The 27,374-nt window shown below is 32.8% G+C and overlaps 1 protein-coding gene across 1 annotated transcript; it reads right to left on the bottom strand.

The window, feature by feature from the left end:
- Positions 1–823: 823 nt before the first annotated feature.
- Positions 824–27,131, bottom strand: LOC143064376 (FAST kinase domain-containing protein 4-like). The gene is made up of 7 exons (XM_076237158.1): positions 27,028–27,131; positions 16,962–18,506; positions 14,803–14,927; positions 12,218–12,332; positions 11,254–11,332; positions 6,652–6,766; positions 824–6,239 (listed from the first exon to the last, which is right to left on the bottom strand). The coding sequence occupies exons 2-7, from the start codon at positions 18,490–18,492 to the stop codon at positions 6,156–6,158; spliced, it is 2,049 nt and encodes a 682-aa protein (XP_076093273.1). The 5' UTR covers positions 18,493–18,506; positions 27,028–27,131; the 3' UTR covers positions 824–6,155.
- Between the last annotated feature and the right edge of the window lie 243 nt (positions 27,132–27,374).

The following is a 27,374-nucleotide window of genomic DNA, read 5'->3' as shown; positions in this document are numbered from 1 at the left end:
TGTAATGTGAATTTCTCAATAACAATGGGTAAAAGTAATATTTGCTCAATGGAATCCTTGCAGGGTTTACATCTCCATCAAATAGGGTCCACCTAAGCTGGTTTCATGGATTGGCAATCAATGTTAAATCTGATGACCAAATCTGTTCCTTGAATACTATAAGCAGCAGTTCAACTATATTGGTGTAAGGTGTACATGTCTGACTGGCATATTTCACCTGATCTTGATACCATTTTCACTGTGTAAATATTAATTATTTGTGTTTTGGTCTTTTTCTCAGAAACTATAAGCAATATGTCAACTATATTTGGTGAATGGAATGATGGTAAGGTGTAAATGTCTATTTGGCAGTTATCATCTGACCTTGACCTTATTTTCATAAGTTAATGATGAAGTTTATATAGTTAGGTCCTTTTCTCAGAAACTATTGAAATAAGGTCAACTGTATTTGGTGTATGGATTAATTGAGAGGTGCACATGTCTGTCTGGCAGGGATTATCTGATCTTGACCTTTTTGTCATGCTTCATTGGTCAATGATAACTTTTGCTGGTTAAATCTGATACTAAAAGGAATAGGTTAATGAATTTGGTGAAATTGAATGATTGCAAGGTGTACATTTCTGTCTGGTAGGTATCATGATTTGATCTGGCTTTTATTTTCATGAATAATTGGTCAATGTTAAGTTATGTGGCTTGTTTCTCTGATACTATAAAACATATGTTGACTTTACATTTTCAGTTTATTGAATGATAGTAAGGTGTGCATGGTTTCATGCTGCTTCTGCTAAATATATGGTTGAATTTACCTGATAAATACAATATATGTAAGTTAAATTAGTTTAAACAATAATAATCCATGAAATATCTTTTTAAATCAAATTGAAAACTAGAGAATGGATGCTCAACTAGTACTGCTACCAGGAAATCTTTCTTTCTGACATACTGACAACTACAAAAATTTATATATACTGTAAAAATTTCAAAATGACCTTCCTAAACAGCATATAAAAGTTTAAGTGTATGTGAGCACTGATGTATAAAGAATGCTTTTATTTATCAATGAGAACTTAAATTAACACTCAATTGCAATGCAACACATTTTAGCAATATTTTGAAATGGAGTTATCCTCCATTGTCCATCTTGTTGTACTTGAAACTTTAAAATAAAAACATTTGTACACACGCACAACTAATCACTGGGGTAAAGCTGATGACCGTAACTGCATTCACGGTCATCCCAAGATGTCGGATGAAAAATTAGGTCAGTATTTGTATTGTCTGTTTAAGTGTTTCTATATCATTTTCTTAAAAAAGCATACATTGGTACAATGTAAAGTTACAAAAGATTCACACAGAAATCACAATTACTACCGAGAAATGTGTATTAAACAGGAAAATGGATTTGAAAAAATCGCAAAGATGACCGTAAATCATAATCGAGATGACCGTAACAGGATCCGCCACTAAGCGGATATAAATATATTTACTCAATTTCTTTTAACTATTTGCCGTATTTTGAGTTTATGACAATGGTAGTAGCTAGATTGCATATTTCTCGTAAATAATTAAATATTTATTGATAACGACATTAAAATTTAAATACAAATTTACAGCGATACGACGAAAAGTTGAAGAAAAAAACCCATTATTTAAACATATGAATATCCAGTAATCGAGCCCATGTTTATGGTTCCAGAGGAAGCACATTAAAATCTTAACATCTGCCAAAAAAAAATAAACATTCACTTGACAACACTGGATCCGATGGAACTACATTTATTCTGCATTCAGTTGGTTTTACTGGTATGTTTTCAGCTGATAGTCCTTTAGCTTTATAACCCCTAAAAAGTTAACCCCTTACCCTTGATTAGTTTCTTGATAGTAGTCCAAAATGCCAGCGTTTTTGGAACATATCTTGTAGAGTATATTGTTGACTGGGAATAAAACCTTACGACATCCAGTAACAAATGAAAAGCAACATGTTCAGTAAATATTCCATTAGATATGGATTTCAATACGGAAATGAAGTCTTCGTCAGGGCCGTAACTACATTGAGGCAAATGAGGCAAATGCCTCATGCTGGAAATTTAAAAAAAAAAATTAAAAAAAATTGTCTTTATATCAAATTGTTTTCACGGCAAGTGTCTTGCAAGAAGCAAGTTCTCTTCACTGGACTGATGTCGCCCCTGCATTTTTTTTTCGTGATCTATGTTTCTATTTTACTTTTGGTTTTCGGAGTTGATGGTCTATTGTTTGTACTTCTGTGTCTCGGTTTGTCTTTTGTTCTTTTATTGTCCTACTTTATGACTATAGTCTGAGTGTTGTTTTTCATTTGTAAACGTGTGCAATGTTGCATGTCCACCGATGTCCAGATATTGTGCGGGAAAATATTTTAAGAATATGCTCTCGTTTTTTATATAGATTAGACCGTTGGTTTTCTCGTTTGAATGGTTTTACACTAGTAATTTTGGGGCCTTTTATAGCTTTTTGTTCGGTGTGAACCAAGGCTGCGTGTTGAAGGCCGTACATTGACTTATAATGGTTACTTTTATAAATTGTTATTTGGATGGAGAGTTGTCTCATTGGCACTAACACCACATCTTCCTATATCTATCTACGATGCTATACTGGACACAGAAAAAATTGTCGTTTCTGCATGGATAATTGAACTTGATATCAAAGAATACAAATATGTTTTTGTCTTTTTTTTCCCCGTTGATTAAGATATTCAGTTTTCTATATTAATTATACATATCTATCACTTTTGTACATGTCTCACCTTGTTTCGAGTCAGAGAAAATACCAGCAATCTTTCTCAGTATGGATTGTAAAATTGAGTATTTTCTCTGAGTCGTTTAAATCACTCGAAACTAGCTATATATAGTTGAGACATGCACAGAAGTGATAGATATGTATTATAAATATAGAAAATTTACTATTTTAATCAAAAACAAAAAAAAATAAAAAAAATATCTGTATCATATACCCAAGCTCCTGTGGATAAAACTACATAGCTGACATGGTTTTAATTAAAGAAAGACCACCAATTTCCCAGTATCAAATCATTTAAAAAAAATAATGTATTGCCATATAACCTTTTACATTGAATGGTTAAACTTGCATTAAGTCGTGTTTAGACAGAAAATAAAGGAATATGGAGTAAACGTGCACGGGACCTAATCACACACAAAGTCAATGCATAGAAAAAATACAAATGATCAATGGTCAAAGTTTTTATTCCTGTTCTTCATCTTGATAGTTGCTGGAGGGTCTTGGACTTCAATAATCATTAATACCGTAAAAGAAGGTCAAGATGGTCCCTAGTGTCGACTTAAGCAGTACTAGTACTTAAAGTATAATACTGCACTGTCACTATATTTAAATCTAGTCATAAAAAAATCACCAAAGTCAGCACAATACAAGACAAGAGCAGACAGACAGACCCGGTATTAATGATTATGAGAAATACGATTTTTACTTTATCCTACATATCGGTCTTTTAATGTTGCCCCTAAAACCTAAAAGTCTTAAATTACAATAAATCTATGTTTTTGCTTTGAGACTAGAATGTTGTCGAAAAAATAGCTAAAGATTATTTGCGTTTCAATGTAAGAAAGAGTCCATGGAACGCTCAGAATGCATGATATTGCGTTATTTTTCTCAGAGCTTCTGGGGGCCTTGAGCGGCCTCAAGACCCCTCGACAAAATTTTTTCTCCTCGCTACGCTCGGCGAATATGTTTTGCCTCACTATTAAAAGAAGCTAGTTACGGCCCTGTTCGTATAGCCCTATCTCTTTTAGTTTTGATTCAATATTTGGCAATAGTTCATAAATAAAAAAAAAAAAAGATGTGGTATGATTGCTAATGAGACAACTCTCCACAAGAGACCAAAATGACACAGAAATTAGCAACTAAAGGTCATCGTACGGCCTTCAACGATAAGCAAAGTCCATACCGCATAGTCAGCTATAAATAACAATGTAAAACAATTCAAACGAGAAAACTAGCGACCTAATAATGTTCATTTTTTAATTCCGTTTGACACCCTAGCTTCTTCTACATAATCGTTTCTGACTTTCAAATTTGAGGAACATCTTTTGAATGATATACTTTGTTCTTCTGAATTCATATTTGGCGTATAACAAAAATGTACAGACCGATATGCAGAATTACCAGTGTTTTCATTCAAAACTTTCTTTCTAAAACTAAATATTTGTGTACAAACATGATTGTCTATAGTGAGTATCAAAATGCTGTCTACATTAAATGACGTGAATTTGCAGGTGGTATAATGATAAGACTCATTTGAAATAAAGACCACTTGCAGTGGTAGTTGAAACGATATAATGTCAATTGGTGTACATGCTTTGGTATTTTTAAAAAGGTGTATTTATTATATGATATCAATAAGCATCCCAGAAATAAAAAAAAAATCTTTTGGCGTGTACTTGGAGGCTACATATGGGGAACTATAATAAAATTGAGAATGGAAATGGGGAATGTGTCAAAGAGACAACCCGACCATAGAACAAACAACAGCAGAAGGTCACCAACAGGTCTTCAATGTAGCGAGAAATTCCCGCATCCGGAGGCGTCCTTCAGCTGCCCCCCCCCCCCCCCCAAAAAATATATATATATACTAGTTCAGTGATAATGAACGCCATACTAAACTCCAAATTGTACACAAGAAACTAAAAATAAAAATAATACAAGACTAACAAAGGCCAGAGGCTCCTGACTTGGGACAGGCGAAAAAATACGGCAGGGTTTAACATGTTTATGAGATCTCAACCCTCCCCCTATAACTCTAGCCAATGTAGAAAAGTATATGTATTTTTCTTCTACCTATAGGATAATGCAGTCTTATACATACGTTTTATTCCAACACGATTTACTATTTGATACAAAAAGGTAATACAAATATGGATATTTCTTAGAATATTGATAGTCATCCCAATGATTTGTATTGTAAGTCTTACTGTACAAATCCTTGGTCATCCTTTACATGTTACGGTAATCTTTAATAAATTACGGTCATCCTTTACAAATTAAGGTCACCTATTTACCAATCACGGTCATCCTTGTTATATGTTACGGTCATCTTGAAAATATTTTAATAACGATTTACGGTCATCTTAGCGATTTTTTCAAATCCAATTTCCTGTTTCATACACATTTCTCGGTAGTAATTTTCTATTTCCGTGTGATTCTTTTATAAATTTACATCGTACCAATGTATGCTTTTTTTAAGAAAATGATATAGAAACACTTAAACAGACGATACAAATACTGACCTAATTTTTTATCCGACATCTTGGGATGACCGTGAATGCAGTTACGGTCATCAGCTTTACCCCAGTGACTAATATAATTCTTTTAAAAATAGTCTTCTTAACAAGTATACACATACACATCATTTTGTAAATTGAGTATATGAATATATATTTTCAATCTATTGTTAGAATAGGCATGAATATAACCTTATGAATTTCCACCTCACAGCACTATGCTGTTGGAACTCTTAAACCTAGAGATGAGGTTTTGAATATATGGATATATAGCGTTAAAGCCAGAATTTTGATTGCTTTTCATGCAATTTTGACCCAAATATGATATTTGTGATGAAAATTTATGTAACTATAGGTTTTTGAGTGGCAGTTTTTAATCAAAATCTTATACATTCACTAGTCCGAGTTATAAATATAGGTCAAAGTAACTTGTATGTTCATGAAAAGTAAATGTATTACACACCAGGACTGTAATGGTGAAATATAATTGAAATGTAAATAGCCGAAGGTCCTGAGGGGTGCTAGAGTTGACCAAACTCAAGATGAATGGCCAAAGTGATATAAAATATTACAGATCATTCTACTACACAAGAGGACTCAAGTGAGAAAATATGACTGGTATCTTGACATCTGGTCCAGAGCAATGATTTTAAAACAAAAATTACCAAACTGATTAAATCACTTTTCATAAAGTCATAGTGACCCTTATGTTGCTGAGCAGTAAGACATATCATCAAAGACACGGTTCAGAAAAATGAACCTGCAAACAAGTTTGGACAATCATATAGATAGACAAAGGTAAATGTATCAAGTCACTTTTGTAGATGTCCATAAAAATCAATTTAAAATCTAAAATCATAATGTTTGTCATAAGACCAACTCATTCAGTTTGTGTTTCAGGTATTCTGCCTTTTCTGTAGTCTTGATATGTATCCATTCACTGTGTGTAATCTGAAAAATTGAGCTGGAGTTACTATGTGACACAATATTATTTTTTTAATTACTAATAATTAAATTTCAAACTCAGTCCAGCTCTTGTTTTCTAAATTAACATCAACCAATTAAAGTTATATACTATACTAATTGTTTACCATATACTTTTTATACTACAATCCATCAGAATAGCTATATGAAGATATCTATTGCAATAAAAACTTTGTTATTCTTCTTTTTTCATATTATTAAACAAATTACCATTTGAAAATTGTTCAAATCAATCACACCATGGTAATTATTTTTGTATGATCATTTAATTTAACTACTAAATAAGAATGCACAGATAATTCTATAATACAAAGACAATAAAATCATGTGTTACACATCCATTCCCGAAAACTTGTGATTAATTTTTTTTTAAACTTACTGTGAGAACTTTGTAACCTTGACAACCAAGATGTCGGATTTCCATATCTACTGGACCTTTGAGAAGTTTTTCAGGAATAGTGAGATCATGAAATCCTAAAACTTTGACGGCAACTCTGTAAAAATCATTGAAATTAAATTATGTGTTGTAGTACATTTTATATTAAAAGATATATCAAATCAAACATATGGTAAATAAATGTGAAATAAATAATTAAAGGACCACCGTACTTGTGAAAAATACACAGTCTGATTTAAAGGAATTAACTTTTTCATAACAAAATCGGTGTCTTCCTCCTATTCCCACTTTTTAAAAATACTATTCCTTCTATTCCCACTTGCAAATAACAATAGATGTTTTGATAAATAATTTGTTTTTATAACAATCAGGGTTAATTAGAATTTCACCTAAGATTTACCTGTAATTTTTTTTAAAGCATAACATATTTGGTACACTGTTTAGGTATAATACCTTGTTTATTTGTAATATGTTTCTTTTTTCATCAAATAAATACTTAAAATTAGAGAAACATTATGATAAATATATTGAAGTTAGATTTATTTTTAAACTTTTGAATTTGTACTTAAAAATAAAGAAAAATTATGATAAAAAGATTGGAGTCAGATTTATTTTAAAATTTTTGAGTTTGTAACTTTAAAAAATTGTCTGCTTTACTAATAAATCATGATATAAATAATATTATAACCAAGTATAATCTTATATATATATATCTTTATTCTCACAAACCAAATTACAGAAAGGTATAGAGATAATTATACATATTTCGATACAATTACATAAATAAATAATGTACGAAAGTAGATAGAGGCATTCACAATTGTTCACCCAGAAAAGTTCAATTTGTTATTTTCATTTGACATGTTGTATTTATGGTGTTTTCTTAGCATAATTTCACTAACACTGGCATACTTTTTGGTGCATAAAAGAGGCAAAAAGGTGATTTGCATACAATGTTATCAGAACTATGCTGTTATATTAAGTCAGTGCATTCATCCATACAATGTTATCAGAACTATGCTGTTATATTAAGTCAGTGCATGCATCCATACAATGGAAAAATCAATGAGTTCAATAATTTTCAAAATAATTAATTAAGTTAATTAGTTAACCTTGGAAAGTTTGATTGTGGAAAAATAGATTAAAAGGACAAAGAGAGGTAGAGATGGAAGTAAATTTTTACTTTTTAAATCCATCTTTTGTACTGATTTTGTTGTTGAATAAACGAATTTAAATTATATTTTCTTCCAGATCAAAGTTAACTTGCATGTTTGATGTAGACATTGATTTCCTAATTGTAAAATATCTTTATTTTATTGGTTGGACTTCTATGTCCTAGGTTTGTATCTCTATTTCTTGACTAATTTGAATACTTACTACATGCATAATGTAAAAAAGGGGTAAGGCTAATCCACAAAAAATTGGATGGTAAAATTTGTATGCAATCCTTAAAGTTTTTGCAATTGTGCAAATTTTCCAACATTTCCTTTCAACTAAACCAGGTGCTCCGCAGGGCGCAGCTTTATACGACCGCAGAGGTCGAACCCTGAACAGTTGGGGCAAGTATGGACAAAACATTCAAGCGTGATACAGCTCTGAATTTGGATTGTGATCAAATTTTTGACATTACATGGGTTTTTTTTTACACAAAACAAATGTCAAGATTTTACAAATCAATTAAAGATTTCTTCTTCAAACTTTTTAAATCTAAAATTAAATAGTTGACACAGCATAGGTTTCTGACACAGAATGAATGTGGTCTAATGAACTTAAAAGTTTTTTTTTTGCCTTTGAGCAATTCACTATGCTGTTGAATATTAATCCTCTCAAAAAAATGTTTGAAGAAATTTTCTTTTTATTTATGAAATCTGAAATGAGAAAATTAAACCCCCCCCTTTTTTTTCACATCCCCGTTTCCCTTTTTCCAAAACTGATATCAATTCAAATTTCTAATGGAGTTTGCAACAATAACTACTCTTTTAAATACATCATAAAATATTAAAATGTAAAATAAAGTGCTTGTTATCACTGAATGGTAAAGATTGGTTGGTAGTAAAAGTGAATATACATTGTTTATTGTATAAAACAATAAAAAAAACTTCATCAGCAACATTTTATATTGGCAAATTTCCAATGAAGTTATTTACATAAAGTTATTGGCAAATAAAAATAGAAAATGACATCATAGTCATGTCTGGCAAATGTCCAACATACATTATCTAAAAACATTTTAGATAAGATAAGGAAAAAAAGCTTCATCAGCAACATTTTATATTGGCAAATTTCCAATGAAGTTATTTACATAAAGTTATTGGCAAATAAAAATAGAAAATGACATCATAGTCATGTCTGGCAAATTTCCAACATATATTATCAACTACTATTCTATACAAAGAAAGATAACTCCAATTGAAAATTAATTGCTATTGCACAATATTGTGCAATTAGATATTTCTTGCTATTGTGCAATACTGTGCAATTGAAAATTTCTTGCTATTGCACAATACTTGATATGGAATCCTGATTTGGACCAACTTGAAAACTGGGCCCATAATCAAAAATCAAAGTACATATTTAGATAAAGCATATCAAATAAGCCCAAGAATTTAATTTTTGTTAAAATCAAACTTAGTTTAATTTTGGACCCTTTGGACCTTAATGTAGACCAATTTGAAAACTGGACCAAAAATTAAGAATCTACATACTGTGAAAGTACTTTAATTCGTGGGTAACAATTTTCGTGGATTGAGCAATATTTACATGTTCGTGGGTTTTTAAATTCGTGGATTTTAGTTTTATAAAAAAAAATTGCAAAATTAAAGCTTTTAGAAACGAAGGTTACAAATAGTCTGGATTGAAGGAAATTGCAAAGTCAACATTGACCCGTTTAAATCATAGTGATAACACTTATTAACCCATGATAAAGTGATCAACAGATTAAAGACCATCAAAGGTGTTAATTAGGCCATAAACATGTCACCTATTGAAAATTGTTACATAAACAAATGTTTTAAAGGTATCTTGAAATGTCAAATAATTCTTATCAAAATCAAGCCCAGCATGAAATTATTATTTTCCATATATACGAGAACTATGAGGATATAAAATGAACACTTTATCATACTAGCATATCAATACCGGAAATCTGACTTTCATCGATCAAAAATATTTTTTATGATAATTAAAGGATCAAAAGTTGTACAGTTAAGGTTATTAAAAATTAAATGGGTATAATCCTGCATGCGCTTGTAGTTCTGTGACTGCTATTAAAGTATTCTCAGATTTGACGTTAATCAATATATTCTCTAGATCATATCAGTGGTCAAACCTTCCGATAGTGATTTTTCCATGTCCTGATTTGGACAATGGTTGTTTTATTTCGTTGGACACTTAAATTCGTGGATAAAGTCATCCACGAAAACCACGAAAATTGGTACCCCACGAATAAAAGTACTTTCACAGTACACAGTTAGATTTGGCATATCAAAGAACCCATTTATTCAATTTTTGATGAAATCAAACAAAGTTTAATTTTGGACCCCCATTTGGACCAACTTGAAAACTAGGCCAATAATTAAAAATCTAAGTACATTTTTAAATTCAGCATATCAAAGAACCCCAAGGATTCAATTTTTGTTAAAATCAAACTAAGTTTAATATTTTGGACCCTTTGGACCTTAATGTAGACCAATTTGAAAACGGGACCAAAAATTAAGAATCTACATACATAGTTAGATTAGGCATATCAAAGAACCCCAATTATTCAATTTTTGATGAAATCACACAAAGTTCAATTTTGGACCCTTTGGGCCCCTTATTCCTAAACTGTTAGGACCAAAACTCCCAAAATCAAACCCAACCTTTCTTTTATGGTCATAAACCTTGTGTTTAAATTTCATAGATTTCTATTTACTTATACTAAAGTTATGGTGCAAAAACCAAAAATAATGCTTATTTGGGCCCCTTTTTGGCCCCTAATTCATAAACTGTTGTGACCTCAACTCCAAAAATCAATCCCAACCTTCCTTTAGTGGTCATAAACCTTGTGTTAAAATTTCATTGATTTCTATTTCCTTATACTAAAGTTATTGTGCGAAAACCAAGAATAATGCTTATTTGGGCCCTTTTTTGGCCCTTAATTCCTAAACTGTTGGAACCAAAACTCCCAAAATCAATCCCAACCTTCCTTTTGTGGTCATAAACCTTGTATCAAAATTTCATAGATTTCTATTCACCTAAACTAAAGTTATAGTGTGAAAACCAAGAAAATGCTTATTTGGGCCCTTTTTGGCCCCTAATTCCTAAAATGTTGGGACCAAAACTCCCAAAATCAATCCCAACCTTCCTTTTGTGGTCATAAACCTTGTGTTAAAATTTCATTGATTTCTATTCACTTTTACTAAAGTTAGAGTGCGAAAACTAAAAGTATTCGGACGACAACGACGACGACGCAGACGACGACACCAACATGATAGCAATATACGACCAAAAAATTAAAATTTTTGCGGTCGTATAAAAACTATATTCAAAATTTTAAAAAAATCTCTAAAACTTTTCAAAGCCTTTTTTCGTAATTAAATTTACCTATGATACTCTGATGATGTTTCCTGTGCATTTACATATTCTACAGGGAGTCCAGAGTTATCTATACACAGCTCTACATCTAAAATCAATAAACAAACTTAGCATCTGACAGTGAAAAATCTAACACAAGATGTATTCATAATGTAACTTTTTGTACAAGTTTAACAAAATTCTTTTACATGTATTAAGACTGTGCATACACAATTTGAAATTCAGTTGAGCTAGTTTTGACTTATCATATGAAATTTAAGTGCTGAAAAACAAACATATGAAAGAACAGATGTACATGTATGGTCAGGCTTAAGGATTATCTTGCTATCATCATAGTATGCATTTTTCACTAGCCAAGGGTTATGATCCACTCCCATTCTCTTCACCCTTGGCAGATTAAGCCAACATTTGTGAAAACAATGTTGAGCCATCTATCGGAAGATTAAAGTCACCCCTATTTCGAATACATTATTCTTGACCAATGGTAGCACTTGAACTCTTCAATTTGGAGGTAAAAACACAGTAGCGTCTAGATTCTACACACTTAAGAAAGCCGGAAGTGAAAATATACGTCAACATTCATGAATTTGTGCATGAAACATACGCAGGAAATTCTACTAATTGATTAAAAACATTCAAGTTGTCACTAAATATAGTCATATGTTTATAGAATGTAAAGACTTGTTGCACAATAAACATGTGGCAATTGTTTACAAACACTTTTTACATTTCCACGTGATCATGTTATAGGCGGTTTTTGATTGGATGCAGCGAGTTTCGACTGCAACCAATAAAAATCCTTACTTTGTGTGTCCGAAATTTTATCTTAATCCGCCAAGGGTGAAGAGAACGGGAGTGGATCGTAACCCTTGGCTAGCAAAGATGCATAGTATGATACAATAGCATATATGAAATATGAAGTTTTATCATCTCTAGCTTTTAACAAATTTCAAGAAGATATAGAAATTTTTACCAATTTTGTTGCCATTTACTGTCATTGTATTTCTTTTACAAAACTGGTCTTCAGGAGCAAACGTTTCCAATGCAGATAAAACGTCATCACACATTGTTTTCTTTACTGCACTGTTCTAAAAAACATGAAGTGGAAATCAAGAAATATATATGTTTTCCTTATTTGTTTGTTCTAAAAACACAAACAGAGTATACATAAATGATCATTATGTAGGCAAACCCTGTCAGAAATGGCTTTCTTAACTGCAACATCCTAAAATAAATTGTTTTGTGAACTGAATAATTTAAAATGAATCCTTGGTTTGTCATGAATTCTTCTGTTTATACATTAGTCATGCTAGTGGGGTTTATTTAATGCTATGACTCAAATAACAAGATTTATCACACCAGGTTAAAACATTGACATTGTGATAGGTTTAAAGCCATCATGTGGTGACCCCCTATGGATCCGTAGTGGGTTAGTAAATTTCATAGGGGGCTCATGAAGCCTCTTCCACTGTTAATTGTGACATCATCTAATGGTGTTGTTGTATTTCATTGTATATTTTTCTACAAAACACATCAGGAAATGTCCAGTGTGTGATAAATTCGTTAAGGTTCATTACTGACTCCCTATGAACCATAGAGGGTGAGTAAAATCCATAAGAGTTAAAGAGATGAGGCCTTTCCACCTGACCACCTATAAATTTTACTATAAACCCCTTTTTTTTAAATCAGTAAAATGTTCCCTTCATTATTGTGTAGGCAAAGACTAAGATGTTCGTCATAATTACATTTATATATGCCAGGTGGTGTATGTATACACATCATTTTATACTGTGGCATCATTATTATTCGTTAGACACCAATTTTGTGGATTTCGTTGTTACAGGTGAACCACAAAATTAAATGTTCAATGAATAACAATTTCCTATAGTCCAGACTTTGGCAAAACAATGAAATCATTATCAAATATCCATGAAAATATAAGTTTTCCTCAATTCACAATTAAATATTTCTCTGAGCGCAGCCTGATACGACTGTAGAGGTCGAACCCTGAATAGTTGGTGAAAGTTTGGACACAATGTTCAAGCTTGATACTGTCTGAATTTGGATTGTGATCAATTTTTTTTTACCTAATATAGGTTTTTGACACAAAATAAATGTGGTGTAAGATCTAAAAATTTAAAATGGGTTAAAAAATTTGTATTAAATTTCAATTAAAGATTTCTTGCTATTGCCCAATACTGTGATATTGTGCAATACTGTGCTCTTGTGTTATACTGTGATATTGTGCTACTGCATAAAACATTTGTACTGTCATGACTGTGCTATAGAGCAATACTGCACAAAAGAAGATTTCTTGCTATTGCCAAATACTGTGCAATTGATGATTTTTGCAATTGCTCAATACTGTGCAATTGGATATTTCTTGCTACTGTTCAGTACTGTGCAATTGAAGATTTATTGCTATTGTGTAATACTGAGCAATTAAAGATTTTTTGCTATTGTGCAATACTGTGCAATTGAAAACTTCCTACTATTGCTCAATACTATGCAATTGAAGATTTCTTGCTATTGCACAATACCTAATACAATTACTGTAAATTCAGAAATTAATGATTTTATTATTGCGAAAACTGTGACAGGGTTATAAATGCTATAATTTAAACTCGCATTTTGAACTTTTTTATTAAGAATTAAACAGATTTTTCTCAATATCGCAAAAGTTAAAATCGCATTTTAATTTAAAATAATGAAATCGCAATAATAAATGCACGCAATAATTTCTGAAGTTACAGTTTTTACACATCCTGTTTGGTGTGTATCTCCTGCCATATCAGTATTTTTTGCTTTTATATATAAATCAGAAATAACCAATGTAAAAATAGAAAATTTTAAGGAGAAAAAAAAGAAAAAATTATGAAAATAATAAGTCTCCTCCCCCCCAATTTTTGAACCCCCTTTGGAGTAATTACCTCTAAACTCATTATCTGCCTTCCCTTTGTGGAATGGTACCTTGCAGTACAATTTCAGCAAGATCCAAACACTTGAACACAAGTAATGGTCTGGAAACTAGAAAAATGCTTGTTTTTTACCGTAATTCCTAAAGGATTATGGCAATCACCCTCAAACTCAATCCCAGCTTTCCCTCTGTGATATAGAACCTTGTGGTACAATTTCAAAGAGATCCATACACTTAAACACAAGTTATTTTCTTGAAACTAGAAAAATGCTAGTTTTTTGGCCCCTTTTTGGCCCCCAATTCCTAAACTGTTGGTAACATAACCCCCAAAATGAATCCCAACCTTCCTTTTGTGGGATTGAACCTTATGGTCAAATTTCATAGAGATCCATTCACTGAAACTAAAGTTATTTTGCGGAAATTAAAAGTCTTCGTTTCGGCATGAACGACGCTAAAGTGATACCAAATATACTACCGCATTTTTTTTTGTGGTCATATAAAACTGGCACCAATGAAAATAAATCTATAGTATCATTTTTATTGTAATGCAATTTCAAGTGTATACCTGAAAATAATGCCTATCAATTTTGCATTTGTTACTGTCATTGACTGTCTTGTACATGTATGAAATAAGTTTTTACCTTTCCTTGTTCACACTCTGATAAAAAGTCCTGAGGTAAATAAGCCCCTCTATAATCTGGAACATCAAAGTGTGCAGCACTGTTAATGCCTAATAGTTTAGGATGATACTGCCATTTGTTTGCACCTGAAATAATAAATTGAATTAATTAACTCTAATTTTTATTGAAAATCTAAAATTATCACATACTTTTAATCATTATTCTTTTAAATACTAGTAGTTTAATAGTTTCAGAGATCTTTGGAAAAAAAGGTGTTTTTTTGGGGGGGGTAAATGTAACACCTACAAAATGTATTATGCTGATAATATGTTCATGTATAAGGAATCGTTTGATACTTTTTCATATTGGCATTTTTGTAGATCTTGTACAGATGATCATTTAAGTTTTTTGCAGTTTCTTTTTTCTACATTCTACCTATAACAGATAATTTATAACTAATGACAAATTCCAAGTCACTAAGTGATGAGAATAACATTTTAATTTACACAGGCAAAAATAAAAACTAGAGGCTCTAAAGAGCCTGTGTCGCTCACCTTGGTCTATGTGAATACTTAACAAAGGACACAGATGGATTCATAACAAAGTTGTGTTTTTGTGATGGTGATATGTTTGTAGATCTTACTTTACTGAACATTCTTGCTGCTTGCAATTATCTCTATAATAAACTTGGCCAAGTAGTTACTGTAGATAATGTTAGTGAAAATTTACAAATTTTAAATTGTTAAAAATTGATTATAAAGGGCAATAACTCCTTAAGGGGTCAATTGACCTTTTTGGTCATGATGACTTATTTAGGTTTTACTTTGCTTTACATTATTACTGTTTATAGTTTATCTCTTTCTATAATAATATTCAAGATAATAACCAAAAACAGCGAAATTTCCTTAATATTACCAATTCAGGGGCAGCAACCCAACAATGGGTTGTCCGATTAATCTGAAAATTTCAGGGCAGATAGATGTTGACCTGATAAACCATTTAACCTCTGTCAGATTTGCTCTAAATGCTTTGGTTTTTGAGTTATAAGCCAAAAACTGATTTTACCCCTATGTTCTCTTTTTAGCCATGGTGGCCATCTTGGTTGGTTGGCCGGGTCACCAGACACAATTTTTAAACTAGATACCCCAATGATGATTGTGGCCAAGTTTGGAATAATTTGGCCCAGTAGTTTCAGAGGAGAAGATTTTTGTAAAAGATAACTAAGATTTACGGAAAATGGTTAAAAATTGACTATAAAGGGCAATAACTCCTAAAGGGGTCAACTGACCATTTCGGCCATGTTGACTTATTTGTAAATCTTACTTTGCTGAACATTTTTGCTGTTTACAGTTTATCTCTATCTATAATAATATTCATGATAATAACCAAAAACAGCAAAATTTCCTTAAAATTACCAATTCAGGGGCAGCAACCTAACCCAAGGTTGTCCGATTCATCTGAAAATTTCAGGGCAGATAGATCTTGACCTGATCAACCATTTAACCTCAAGTCTGATTTGCTCTAAATGCTTTGGTTTTGAGTTATAAGCTAACAAGAATGTGTCCACAGTACACGGATGCCCCACTCACACTATCATTTTCTATGTTTAGTGGACCGTGAAATTGGAATAAATTCTCTAATTTGGCATTAAAATTAGAATGGTCTCATCAAAGGGTACATGTATACTAAGTTTCAAGTTGATTGGACTTCAACTTCATCAAATTCTACCTTGACCAAAAACTTTAACCTGAAGCGGGACAGACAGACGAACGAACGGACGGACAGACGGACGGACGAACAGACAGATGGACAAACGGACGCACAGACCAGAAAACATAATGCCCCTCTACTATCGTAGGTGGGGCATAAAAACTGCATTTTACCCGTATGTTCTATTTTTAGCCATGGCGGCCATCTTGGTTGGTTGGCCGGGTCACCGGACACAATTTTTAAACTAGATACCCTAATAATGATTTTGGCCATGTTTGGTTAAATTTGGCCCAGTAGTTTCAGAGGAGAAGATTTTTGTAAAAGTTTACAGGCGACGGCCGACGAACGCCAAGTGATGAGAAAAGCTCACTTGGCCGCTAATAAAAGTATTGTTAAAGATATACATTAAAATAAACAAATGATAAAAGTGTTTTGTGGTCAGAAATCTTAGTCAACATTAATCCACTAACCTCCCTGTTCAAGATGCTTTTTGAATTCAGGTTCCAACACAGTTGCTATTAACTCTGGTGTAGCTTTCCTTAAAATTGCTAGTGACCATACTATATTCAACCATGGTAATGGGGAGGTTTCTTTCATACTTGTTTCTATCAACTTAAGACAGTGGGACTGCAACAGCTCAGCCTTGTCCTCTGGACAGTAATTTAAAGTAGAAGCTGAGAAGAGAAGATTTTCTACATCAGCTAGATCAAGTTCCTGATTTTCATTAACCAGCTGGTTTAACAGACATGACAATGTCTCTTCATGGCGCCATCCTAATATACTTGCCGATTTTAGAATGTTTAGTGTGGACTTGCTGCTATTTAAATCAGATTTCATTATGTCTGCTGATAATTTATTAAACAAGTCAATGTCATATATGGCTAGCTTTCCACATGAAAATAAAAGACTGCTAATTTGCTGTATATGTCTTTTTTTGTATGTTTTGTTTAAATAAAACAGAACCAAACGTAACAATGATTCATTTCTAGAACCACGAATTGCGGAATAAACAATAATATTACAGTAATTATTTACTGACATGTGGTCTATCAAATCAAAGACCCGATCTTCTAGCTTATAGAAAAACTTAGTATCTTTCCTTGTGCTATAATGTTTCATTAGATACATCAGATGTACTGGTTTGGTTTCAGTCATACGTCTTTTGATTATGCCTTCACAATGAACACGAACTGTTTTTCTTAATTGAGTTTTGGGGGACTCATGACATTTATGCAGCTCTATAACTAAATCCAAGTCAGCTTCTCGGATTTTCCACATTAACTCATTTTCAACCAGCTCTACTACAGCAACATCTTCTGGGAAAAGGGATATAAGTGAACAGGAACAATCCAATAGTTCTTTCAGTGATAACTTCTTGTAATTTGTTTCTACGTATTCTATCAGCTGTTTAAAGTTTTCATTATCTAAAACTGAGGATTCATTATTAAGGCTAAGTATGCTTATTCTTTGTAAACCATTTGTCAAAATACGATGAACATCTTTAGGGTATTTTGAATGTGTGTCTAACCCTTCTAGACAAAGCTGTATAATCTTTTCTATTTCTGTTTCAGATTTAATCTGTTTCAAAACTTTTTCAACAGCCAATTTTTCGTTTCTTAGTCTACTGTCTCCATTTTCCTGTCCTTGTTTTTTGTTGACCTTACTTTTAATTTCATGTATTTTACTTGCTTTTGTTTGGCTTTCATTTAACATATCCAAAGGATCCACCTCTATATGTTTGGATTCTTCCTTCAGTTCAATATCTTTGGAATTTGGAATGTCTGTATTGAATATTTTTCTGATAATAGTTTTGCCAGAAATATTGACATCTGGTTTATAATTCTTTTTGTCTTCTTTTTCTGGTATAATTTTTGGTTCTAAGGATGTCGATGACCATCTATGAGCAGATGAGGAGAATACTCGGAGAAATGGAAATCTTCTTCCTGTTGCACATCTTAAAATTTGAGGGGCTGTTGATAAATAACGACTGGTACTTGCCATGCTGCTAACAAATCCTAGAAAATCAAACAAAGGAAAACTATATTTACAACTACACCTGCATATGGGATAAACATAAGTTACATTCCCCAACTAATTCAGTACTCAAGAGCTTGCAGTACCTACTCAGACTTGGTAAAAGAGGGGTGAAAGATACCAGAGGGACAGTCAAACTTATAAATCGAAAATAAACTGACAACGCACTTCAGCTAAGGAATGTGAAAAAACAAAAAAAGCTTAAATTCCACTCATGAAAGAGATACTGGCCTGATGAAATTAAAATGGCATGCAAAGAAAATAAACACCATTTCTGGAATTGGAAGGCAGCTGGTTGTTCAAGGGATTAGGAGAACATACACTTTAGAAATATGAACCAGGTGATCCGCAGGGCGCAGCTTTATATGACCGCAGAGGTCGAACCCTGAACAGTTGGGGCAAGTATGGACAAAACATTCAAGCATGATACAGCTCTGAATTTAGATTGTGATCAAATTTTTGACATTACATGGTTTTTTTTACACAAAACAAATGTCAAGATTTTACAAATCAATTAACATGATTAAAGATTTCTTCTTCAAACTTATTTAAATCTAAAATTAAATAGTTGACACAGCATAGGTTTCTGACACAGAATGAATGTGGTCTAATGAACTTAAAAAAATTTTTTTGCCTTTAAGCAATTCACTATGCTGTTGAATATTAATCATCTCAAAAAAATGTTTGAAGAAATTTCTTTTTATTTATGAAATCTGAAATGAGAAAAATTTAACCCCCCCCCCTTTTTTTTTCTCACATCCCCGTTTCCCTTTTTCCAAAACTGATATCAATTCAAATTTCTAATGGAGTTTGCAACAATAACTACTCTTTTAAATACATCATAAAATATTAAAATGTAAAGTAAAGTGCTTGTTATCACTGAATGGTAAAGATTGGTTGGTAGTAAAAGTGAATATACATTGTTTATTGTATAAAACAATAAAAAAAACTTCATCAGCAACATTCTATATTGGCAAATTTCCAATGAAGTTATTTACATAAAGTTATTGGCAAATAAAAATAGAAAATGACATCATAGTCATGTCTGGCAAATGTCCAACATACCTTATCTAAAAACATTTTAGATAAGATAAGGAAAAAAAGCTTCATCAGCAACATTTTATATTTGCAAATTTCCAATGAAGTTATTTACATAAAGTTATTGGCAAATAAAAATAGAAATAAAAATAAAAATGACATCATAGTCATGTCTGGCAAATTTCCAACATATATTATCAACTACTATTCTATACAAAGAAAGATAACTCCAATTGAAAATTAATTGCTATTGCACAATATTGTGCAACTAGATATTTCTTGCTATTGTGCAATACTGTGCAATTGAAAATTTCTTGCTATTGCACAATACTTGATATGGAATCCTGATTTGGACCAACTTGAAAACTGGGCCCATAATCAAAAATCAAAGTACATGTTTAGATAAAGCATATCAAATAAGCCCAAGAATTTAGTTTTTGTTAAAATCAAACTTAGTTTAATTTTGGACCCTTTGGACCTTAATGTAGACCAATTTGAAAACTGGACCAAAAATTAAGAATCTACATACACAGTTAGATTTGGCATATCAAAGAACCCATTTATTCAATTTTTGATGAAATCAAACAAAGTTTAATTTTGGACCCCCATTTGGACCAACTTGAAAACTAGGCCAATAATTAAAAATCTAAGTACATTTTTAAATTCAGCATATCAAAGAACCCCAAGGATTCAATTTTTGTTAAAATCAAACTAAGTTTAATTTTGGACCCTTTGGACCTTAATGTAGACCAATTTGAAAATGGGACCAAAAATTAAGAATCTACATACATAGTTAGATTCGGCATATCAAAGAACCCCAATTATTTAATTTTTGATGAAATCACACAAAGTTCAATTTTGGACCCTTTGGGCCCCTTATTCCTAAACTGTTGGGACCAAAACTCCCAAAATCAAACCCAACCTTCCTTTTATGGTCATAAACCTTGTGTTTAAATTTCATAGATTTCTATTTACTTATACTAAAGTTATGGTGCAAAAACCAAGAATAATGCCTATTTGGGCCCCTTTTTGGCCCCTAATTCATAAACTGTTAGGACCAAAACTCCAAAAATCAATCCCAACCTTCCTTTAGTGGTCATAAACCTTGTGTTTAAATTTCATTGATTTCTATTTACTTATACTAAAGTTATTGTGCGAAAACCAAGAATAATGCTTATTTGGGCCCTTTTTTGGCCCTTAATTCCTAAACTGTTGGAACCAAAACTCCCAAAATGGATCCCAATCGTCCTTTTGTGGTCATAAACCTTGTGTCAAAATTTCATAGATTTCTATTCACTTAAACTAAAGTTATAGTGCGAAAACCAAGAAAATGCTTATTTGGGCCCTTTTTGGCCCCTAATTCCTAAAATGTTGGGACCAAAACTCCCAAAATCAATCCCAACCTTCCTTTTGTGGTCATAAACCTTGTGTTAAAATTTCATTGATTTCTATTCACTTTTACTTAAGTTAGAGTGCGAAAACTAAAAGTATTCGGACGACGACAACGCCGTGATAGCAATATACGACCAAAAAATTAAAATTTTTGCGGTCGTATAAAAATGGAAAACGCAAACTTATGTCAACACAGAGACAAATACAAGTGGTTGTTGTAAACATCATCACAGCTAGCGAATGTGAACAAAATCTTTTCTTTGAGTTAGTGTATGGTATGGAAAAAACATCGCAACAGAAATTTAAGAATGGTACCTGTGACAACCCTGATTCAATAAGGAAACGGTCGGCTGATTACTTTGAGTAACACCCTCAGACTCTAACAGCAAAGATGTTCTATACAACAACCAAGTGGAGTAAGACTGTCTGTTAATATTTGAGGATACATATATAGATTTTCTGCCAGGAAACATTACATTCACTCTGTGGTTTAAGTTTTTTAAATTTTAATAACTTTCTTAAACTATGCTGGATTTGTACCAAACTCGGTCAGACGGTTGTTTATGATCAAAAGCTAGTATCTAGAAGGAAATTTATCTTACTTATAAATGGACTTGCTTTTCTTCCAGTTAACATTACATACAGATGTACAGTCTGCAGTTAAAGTTTTTAAAAACATTTATTAGATTCATAAACTATCCTAGATTTTTACCAAACTGCTTCTTACAATCAAAAGATAGTATTAAGAGGAATATTTCTATTGATTTTTTTCCTCAATTTTGTTGAGCCTGCGAAAACCCTTAGGCCGTACAAATTTTTTTCTAACGTGCTTTGTCTATATGTGTTTCTTTGATATATATAAAATGGCTCTGTACTTATCATGTTTATACATCCCGTTAATGTGCAATTGTAAAACATTTTTGTATGCTTGTCTTTCATTTTTGCTATGTGTTTTGTCTATATCCCTCTATACGTGAACATGTTTAACCTTTAAACTTTAAACACCATATTATGCATATAGAGGCTGTGTTCCCAACCTGTTTGGTGCAAATATTACCTGGCTTTGTACTTATACATCCCTAGTTCGAGATTACTCTGACGTCCAACGGCTGTTTTGCCAGACAAGCTGGGGCTATGCTACGTCCGAGTTCATCCCATATCAAAAAGTGGATATTGGCTGTCCAAAATAGATGCCCTGCTTCATCACTTCTGGTGCCAAGGGACAGCCTTGGAATTATATAAATCGGGTATCAATTTGTTCATTTTTCATTTATCTCTTCATTTATGTAAGTTTCACCTACCTACTACTCTTTATTTTCTCAAATTTAGACAGCAGTTTTTACAGTGACCCATCGATTCAGACATTTTTACTTTTATTTTCAAATGTACGTCAAGTTACAAGAGATTTTCTGACCTTGAGACTCAAATATGCAAATATTTATACTTTTTTCACCTCCTTTATAGGAGATCGATATTTAACATTTAGTAGCCAACCATGATGTTTCACCTCCTTTACAGGAGATCGGTATTAAGCATTTAGTGCCAACCACGATAACATTCGGAAGCTCTTGGGTATTAACATTGCTTGCATCGTAAATGAGTGAGGTGTTAGATTTATATATTCATATTGACCTAGGTTCATATGCATACATCATCAGTGTTCTAGCCAGGATTTGAAAAGGGCAGGCTGCTAGTCAGAAAAAGGGCAACTTTACGCGTGAATGTCATTAAAAAAGGGCAATTTTACGTGTAAATTTATTTTAGCCTCATAATTTTTATCATGCATTATTGAAACATCAAGTTTCAGTTAAAATGGAGTAATGTTATTTATGTCTTTTGGCACAATGTTTTTTATAGTGGACCTCATAAATCTATGGTCATGATGCTGAATCCCTCATGTGTAATACATTTGTCTAATATTGTACATTGAGCTGTCTTGTAGTTGCTGTGACCACATGTAAAATAGCCATAGCTTTTACATGTCTGCTGTCACCTTATCGGCATATAAATATCCATTAGCAACAAATGGAAGTGTTTAACGACCTTGACTGGCTATACAGCCCTCACACCATCGGCTGGGTGCCCGAAGGCGATTGATGAGCGTTTAAATATTTTCTGCCGTGGGTCAGAAACTGGTAGTAGAGGACGCCGAATGGAGGCCGCCATCTTGGTTTGGGTGAGTAGATTTTTCTTTGTTTACTATTTTGATGTTATTTCTTCACTAACGGCTGCTTTCAGGGCCAGTTTGGTCAGCTTGGCAGCCCGCTAGCCTCGATGATGGAGTACTGGTAGATGAATCGTGGACGTAGTTCTAAAGATGACAGGAAGCGTTATCAGGACCAAAGCCGTGAGGTAGTTACATGTACATGCAGGTCGTATCACCCAATACCTAGGATACAGCCCTCGGACGTTAATCGGCATAACACTCCCCATGATACAATGGTTTTAGAGTGCATGTTAACGCGGGTACCCCAACTACTACGTCTATCTGTACGGCTTGGATTGGTTTCTGTCATCTTAAGTAGTAAGTCGTTGATCATCTAACTGTAAACCCTCATCGAAGATAGCGGGTAAAGGAGAGCTGGCCCAGCACGTCCGTTCAGCTGTAATGACTGAGACGTGACTGAATAAAATGATATCCATAAGTTCTGTTATTGGGAATTCTTTATTGTACTTGATAGATCAATTAATGAAAGTACAATTGCAAAATATAATTTTCAAAATATTTATTTTTGAAGTGTATTCAAGTGAAAATAATTTAAATTAATATACTGAGTGCCAATGAAAACGCAACACTTGGTTTTTCAAAAATAAAATTTATATAAGAAATGATAATCTCTCAAAATAAATTGTTCTTGAAAATTAACTATTTTAATAATAGATCGATATCAAACAAAAAATGTTTTATTGTCATCTTTCGGGCGCAATAGGTAAACGAAACATCCAATGTCGAATCATCAACTAACAGTCCTAACAAAAAATGTTACAACCCCGTGGTGCAGCGCAATCTCGTTAGCGCCGTGGAATTGATCATCCCGGACGTTTAATGTGATCCCGAGGAATGTTATCCCACTTGTCCCGCAAAGCAAACTCAAGCTGACTTTATGATATTGGAGGTGGTTTTCATCGTCTAAAACATGTCAAATCTGATGCAAAATTTGGTCGATCGGACCAAAATCCGGCGAAAAGCAAAACCCAAGGCGGGTGCCAAATGTCTATGTAACCACCATTGACGTTTTTTGTACATAATGAATGATTTTTTGGTCTACAGAATTCGATATTTACGCCAGACGGCCGTTTAAATGTCACTAAGGAAAGACTGTGGTGCTCTTAAAAAATTTCTGCGCAAATGGTGCTTTCAACTGAATTGCTCCAAAGGTTCTACCGTGACCACCATTGAACTCTTTGACATTTGGACAGCCATCATAGTCGATATCAGATATGTGAAAGACCAAATGTATCGGTCTTGCTGAGCGTTTCTTGCTTTTTGTACCCCGGGATGTGGCTTATCATTAAATGATCCATTTTGGTTGAATTTGTGGATGATTTGGGTTATTGTAGAGGCTACAACTTCAGTCTTATCGTAATTGTATACTGTGAAAGGCTTCATTGGATCATGCCTAAAACTGCATGTCGCTGGTTGTCGGAAAGTCCTGGCATTTACTCAGATGTTTATTGCAGTTTCCTAACAATAAGGGCGGGAAAATTCATGACATTAGCCAAGCTTTAAATGACAAAATCGTGAAAATGGTGCGTTATGAAAAGCGGTGAACTCGGTTTTTGTTCGTTCAAAATAACCCTTACTTCACATTTGTTCCAAAAATCACTCAACCGTAAAGTTGTCGAAAATTGTCTTAAAAGTCATTTTCAACCAAATATACAAAGTTCTAATATAAACAAAATAAAAATTATAAGATTTTTTGGAAAAACAAAAGTGTTGCGTTTTCATTGGCACTCAGTATATTCTAATTAAGAAATAATTCATCATGACATGGAAGCCATAGATTGTTGGAAATTTACACATGGCCTGGGCAGTGATATTCGAATTTTTATCCTGAGCGTTAGCGAGGGATAAAATTAATGAATATCACGGCCCAGGCCATGTGTAAATTTCCAACAATCTATGGCTTCCATGAATTATTTCGATTCTAATAGGACAAATACGGTCATTAAAAAACTGAAGCGATGGTAGGTATGCTGTGTGTGTGGCTGTTCTTTTTTTACTCCCGGTTCGATAAAGCTCAAATATTCATAAAATCTGTAGCTAGCATGGATTGTTTAGTGAATAACCGCTAGAAAAAAAATATGTTTAATTCTTTAAATTCACAAACCCAAAATTTGCCATTTTTAATTTACATGTTTTTCTCGTAAGCTATTGTCAAATCCAAAGTTGACATTTTGTAACTAAGGAGCCGCCATGTTGACTTGCTGAAATCAGTAAATATGCGAAAAATGCAATAGAATAGAAAATAAAACCAAACCTACCTTACAAATCAATTTTAATACAATATTATACGAATTTCGATGGTTCACTTTTCAGAAAACATTCAACTGTAGCGTTTTAATTTGTATGACGTCATGTTTTGAAATGACTTAAATGCGTCAAAATCATTAAAAGACTTTAGTGGAATTTTTTTTTTTTTTTTTTGTTGATTTCTCCGAGCTCTTGTGCATTACTTCTTTTTATTATGCATCCAAATTAGAATAGGTTATTTTGTCTTTTTTAACTACAATTTAAAAAAAAAAATAAAATCGGCAAATTGTTTACAAATAGGTTCCAATACATGTGGATTTACGTGGGAAGTATATTGTAACAGCCATTATTATGTATATCTCTGAGTCTGCGCTAAGTATAGATATATGAATTTTATCACGGTGTTGTTTACAAAGCGAAAGAAGCACGTCATATTAGAATATGCATTTGCATTCAATCTGTTTTATAATTAATCTCTTTACGAAAATAAACATAAATTAAGGTAATATATTGTGAACAGGTGATAAATAAGGGGAAGTGATCAAATTGTTTGTCAAACTTTTTTGGAATTCACAAATTATTTATGACCTAAAGGTAAGTTAATTGGTGTTAATTAACAATGTGTTTGACACCAAAGCTGTAAGGTCAAGCCATAAACTTAATGGGTCACTTAATTTGACAGCTTGCACAGGTAGCTGAACTTCCTGTTCATGGAACAATTAAGATTTTACCGGTATTTTAAGGCAGAAAAATGCCGATTTTTCTGTGATAAAAACGGCAGGGCGCCAGAGGAACGGCAGAAAAAAGGCACGGGCGTCAATAAAAAAGGGCAGGCGCTGCCCCCTGTTTAAACGTTGTAGCTAGAACACTGAATCATTTCCCATAGACTAGTCCATTGTGCCAGAGTTTTTTCTCGTGATCACATGGCAATCTTTCAAAATGAAAGTGATAATACCAGAATCAGTGGGTCACTGTGAAAACTGTCTAAATTTGAGAAAATAAAGGGTGGCAGGTAGGTGAAACTTACATAAATGAAGAGATAAATGAAAAATGAACAAATTGATACTCGATTTTAAATAATTACAAGGCCGTCTGTTGGCACCAGAAGCAACGAAGAAGGGCATCTATTTGGGATGGGCAAATATCCACTTTTGATATGGGACAAGCTCTGACGTCTCACCGCCCCAGCTTGTCTTGCAAAACAGCCGTTGGACGTCAGAGTAATCCCGGACTAATACATCCCATCATTGTGTTATTGCACTATGGTAAATTAGTGTATTCTTGTCACTGGCAATAATGCCCAGCACTGTCATTTTGTCCTATCTGTTGACTAAACTTTATCAAACGATTGCTTTGAGCACAGGGGCTTGTTACAATTGCCGGGTTTACTATCCATACGAACCCCTTTTTTTAGGGGTTCGTATGGATAGTAAACCCGGCAATTGTAACAAGCCCCTGTGCGAGTTTGAGGAAACTGGACCTTTTTACTATAGTTATGTAACAGGACTTTCTGTGTTGGATTTATCCGATCCAAACAGACAGACTAATAAAAAAAGATCCATAGCAACAATTATTAATTACTACTTGTGTTCTTTTACCTTTTTCTGAGTAAAGGATTACATTTTACATACTCAGTGGAATACCCCTGACCTTGGTTAACTCAGACTGGTTTCTTAAACTGGACTTCAAGGAAGAAACGTGAACAGTTATCTGGTACCAGTAGAATTAGATAACATACAAAACAATATCGGATGACAAATCCGATCGTTTTATATTTTTTTTTTTTTTTTACAATTTTACATATTGTAAATTGATCTGTATTATTAACAACAGATACACTATTATACTCTAAGAAATTTTCCGAAACAGACTTTTATATTTGTTACCATAGACAAAAGACACTATTTATTTAAAATAGCACAAACACATGATTTACATTAAATGG

This window comes from Mytilus galloprovincialis, chromosome 2, assembly GCF_965363235.1.
Source record: "Mytilus galloprovincialis chromosome 2, xbMytGall1.hap1.1, whole genome shotgun sequence".
Taxonomy (NCBI): Eukaryota; Metazoa; Mollusca; class Bivalvia; order Mytilida; family Mytilidae; genus Mytilus; species Mytilus galloprovincialis.
Note: the sequence above shows the minus strand (reverse complement) of the source record. Positions and strands in the feature narration are given on the sequence as shown.

Bases quoted from the DNA above. Each gene is read 5' to 3' on its own strand.
- LOC143064376 (XM_076237158.1), bottom strand. From the start codon at position 18,492: ATGGCAAGTACCAGTCGTTATTTATCAACAGCCCCTCAAATTTTAAGA. The intron at 14,928-16,961 runs GTTAGTGGATTA...TTATTATTTCAG, and splicing joins AAAGCATCTTGAACAGGGAG to GTGCAAACAAATGGCAGTAT. The intron at 12,333-14,802 runs GTAAAAACTTAT...CATGTTTTTTAG, and splicing joins CAGAGTGTGAACAAGGAAAG to AACAGTGCAGTAAAGAAAAC.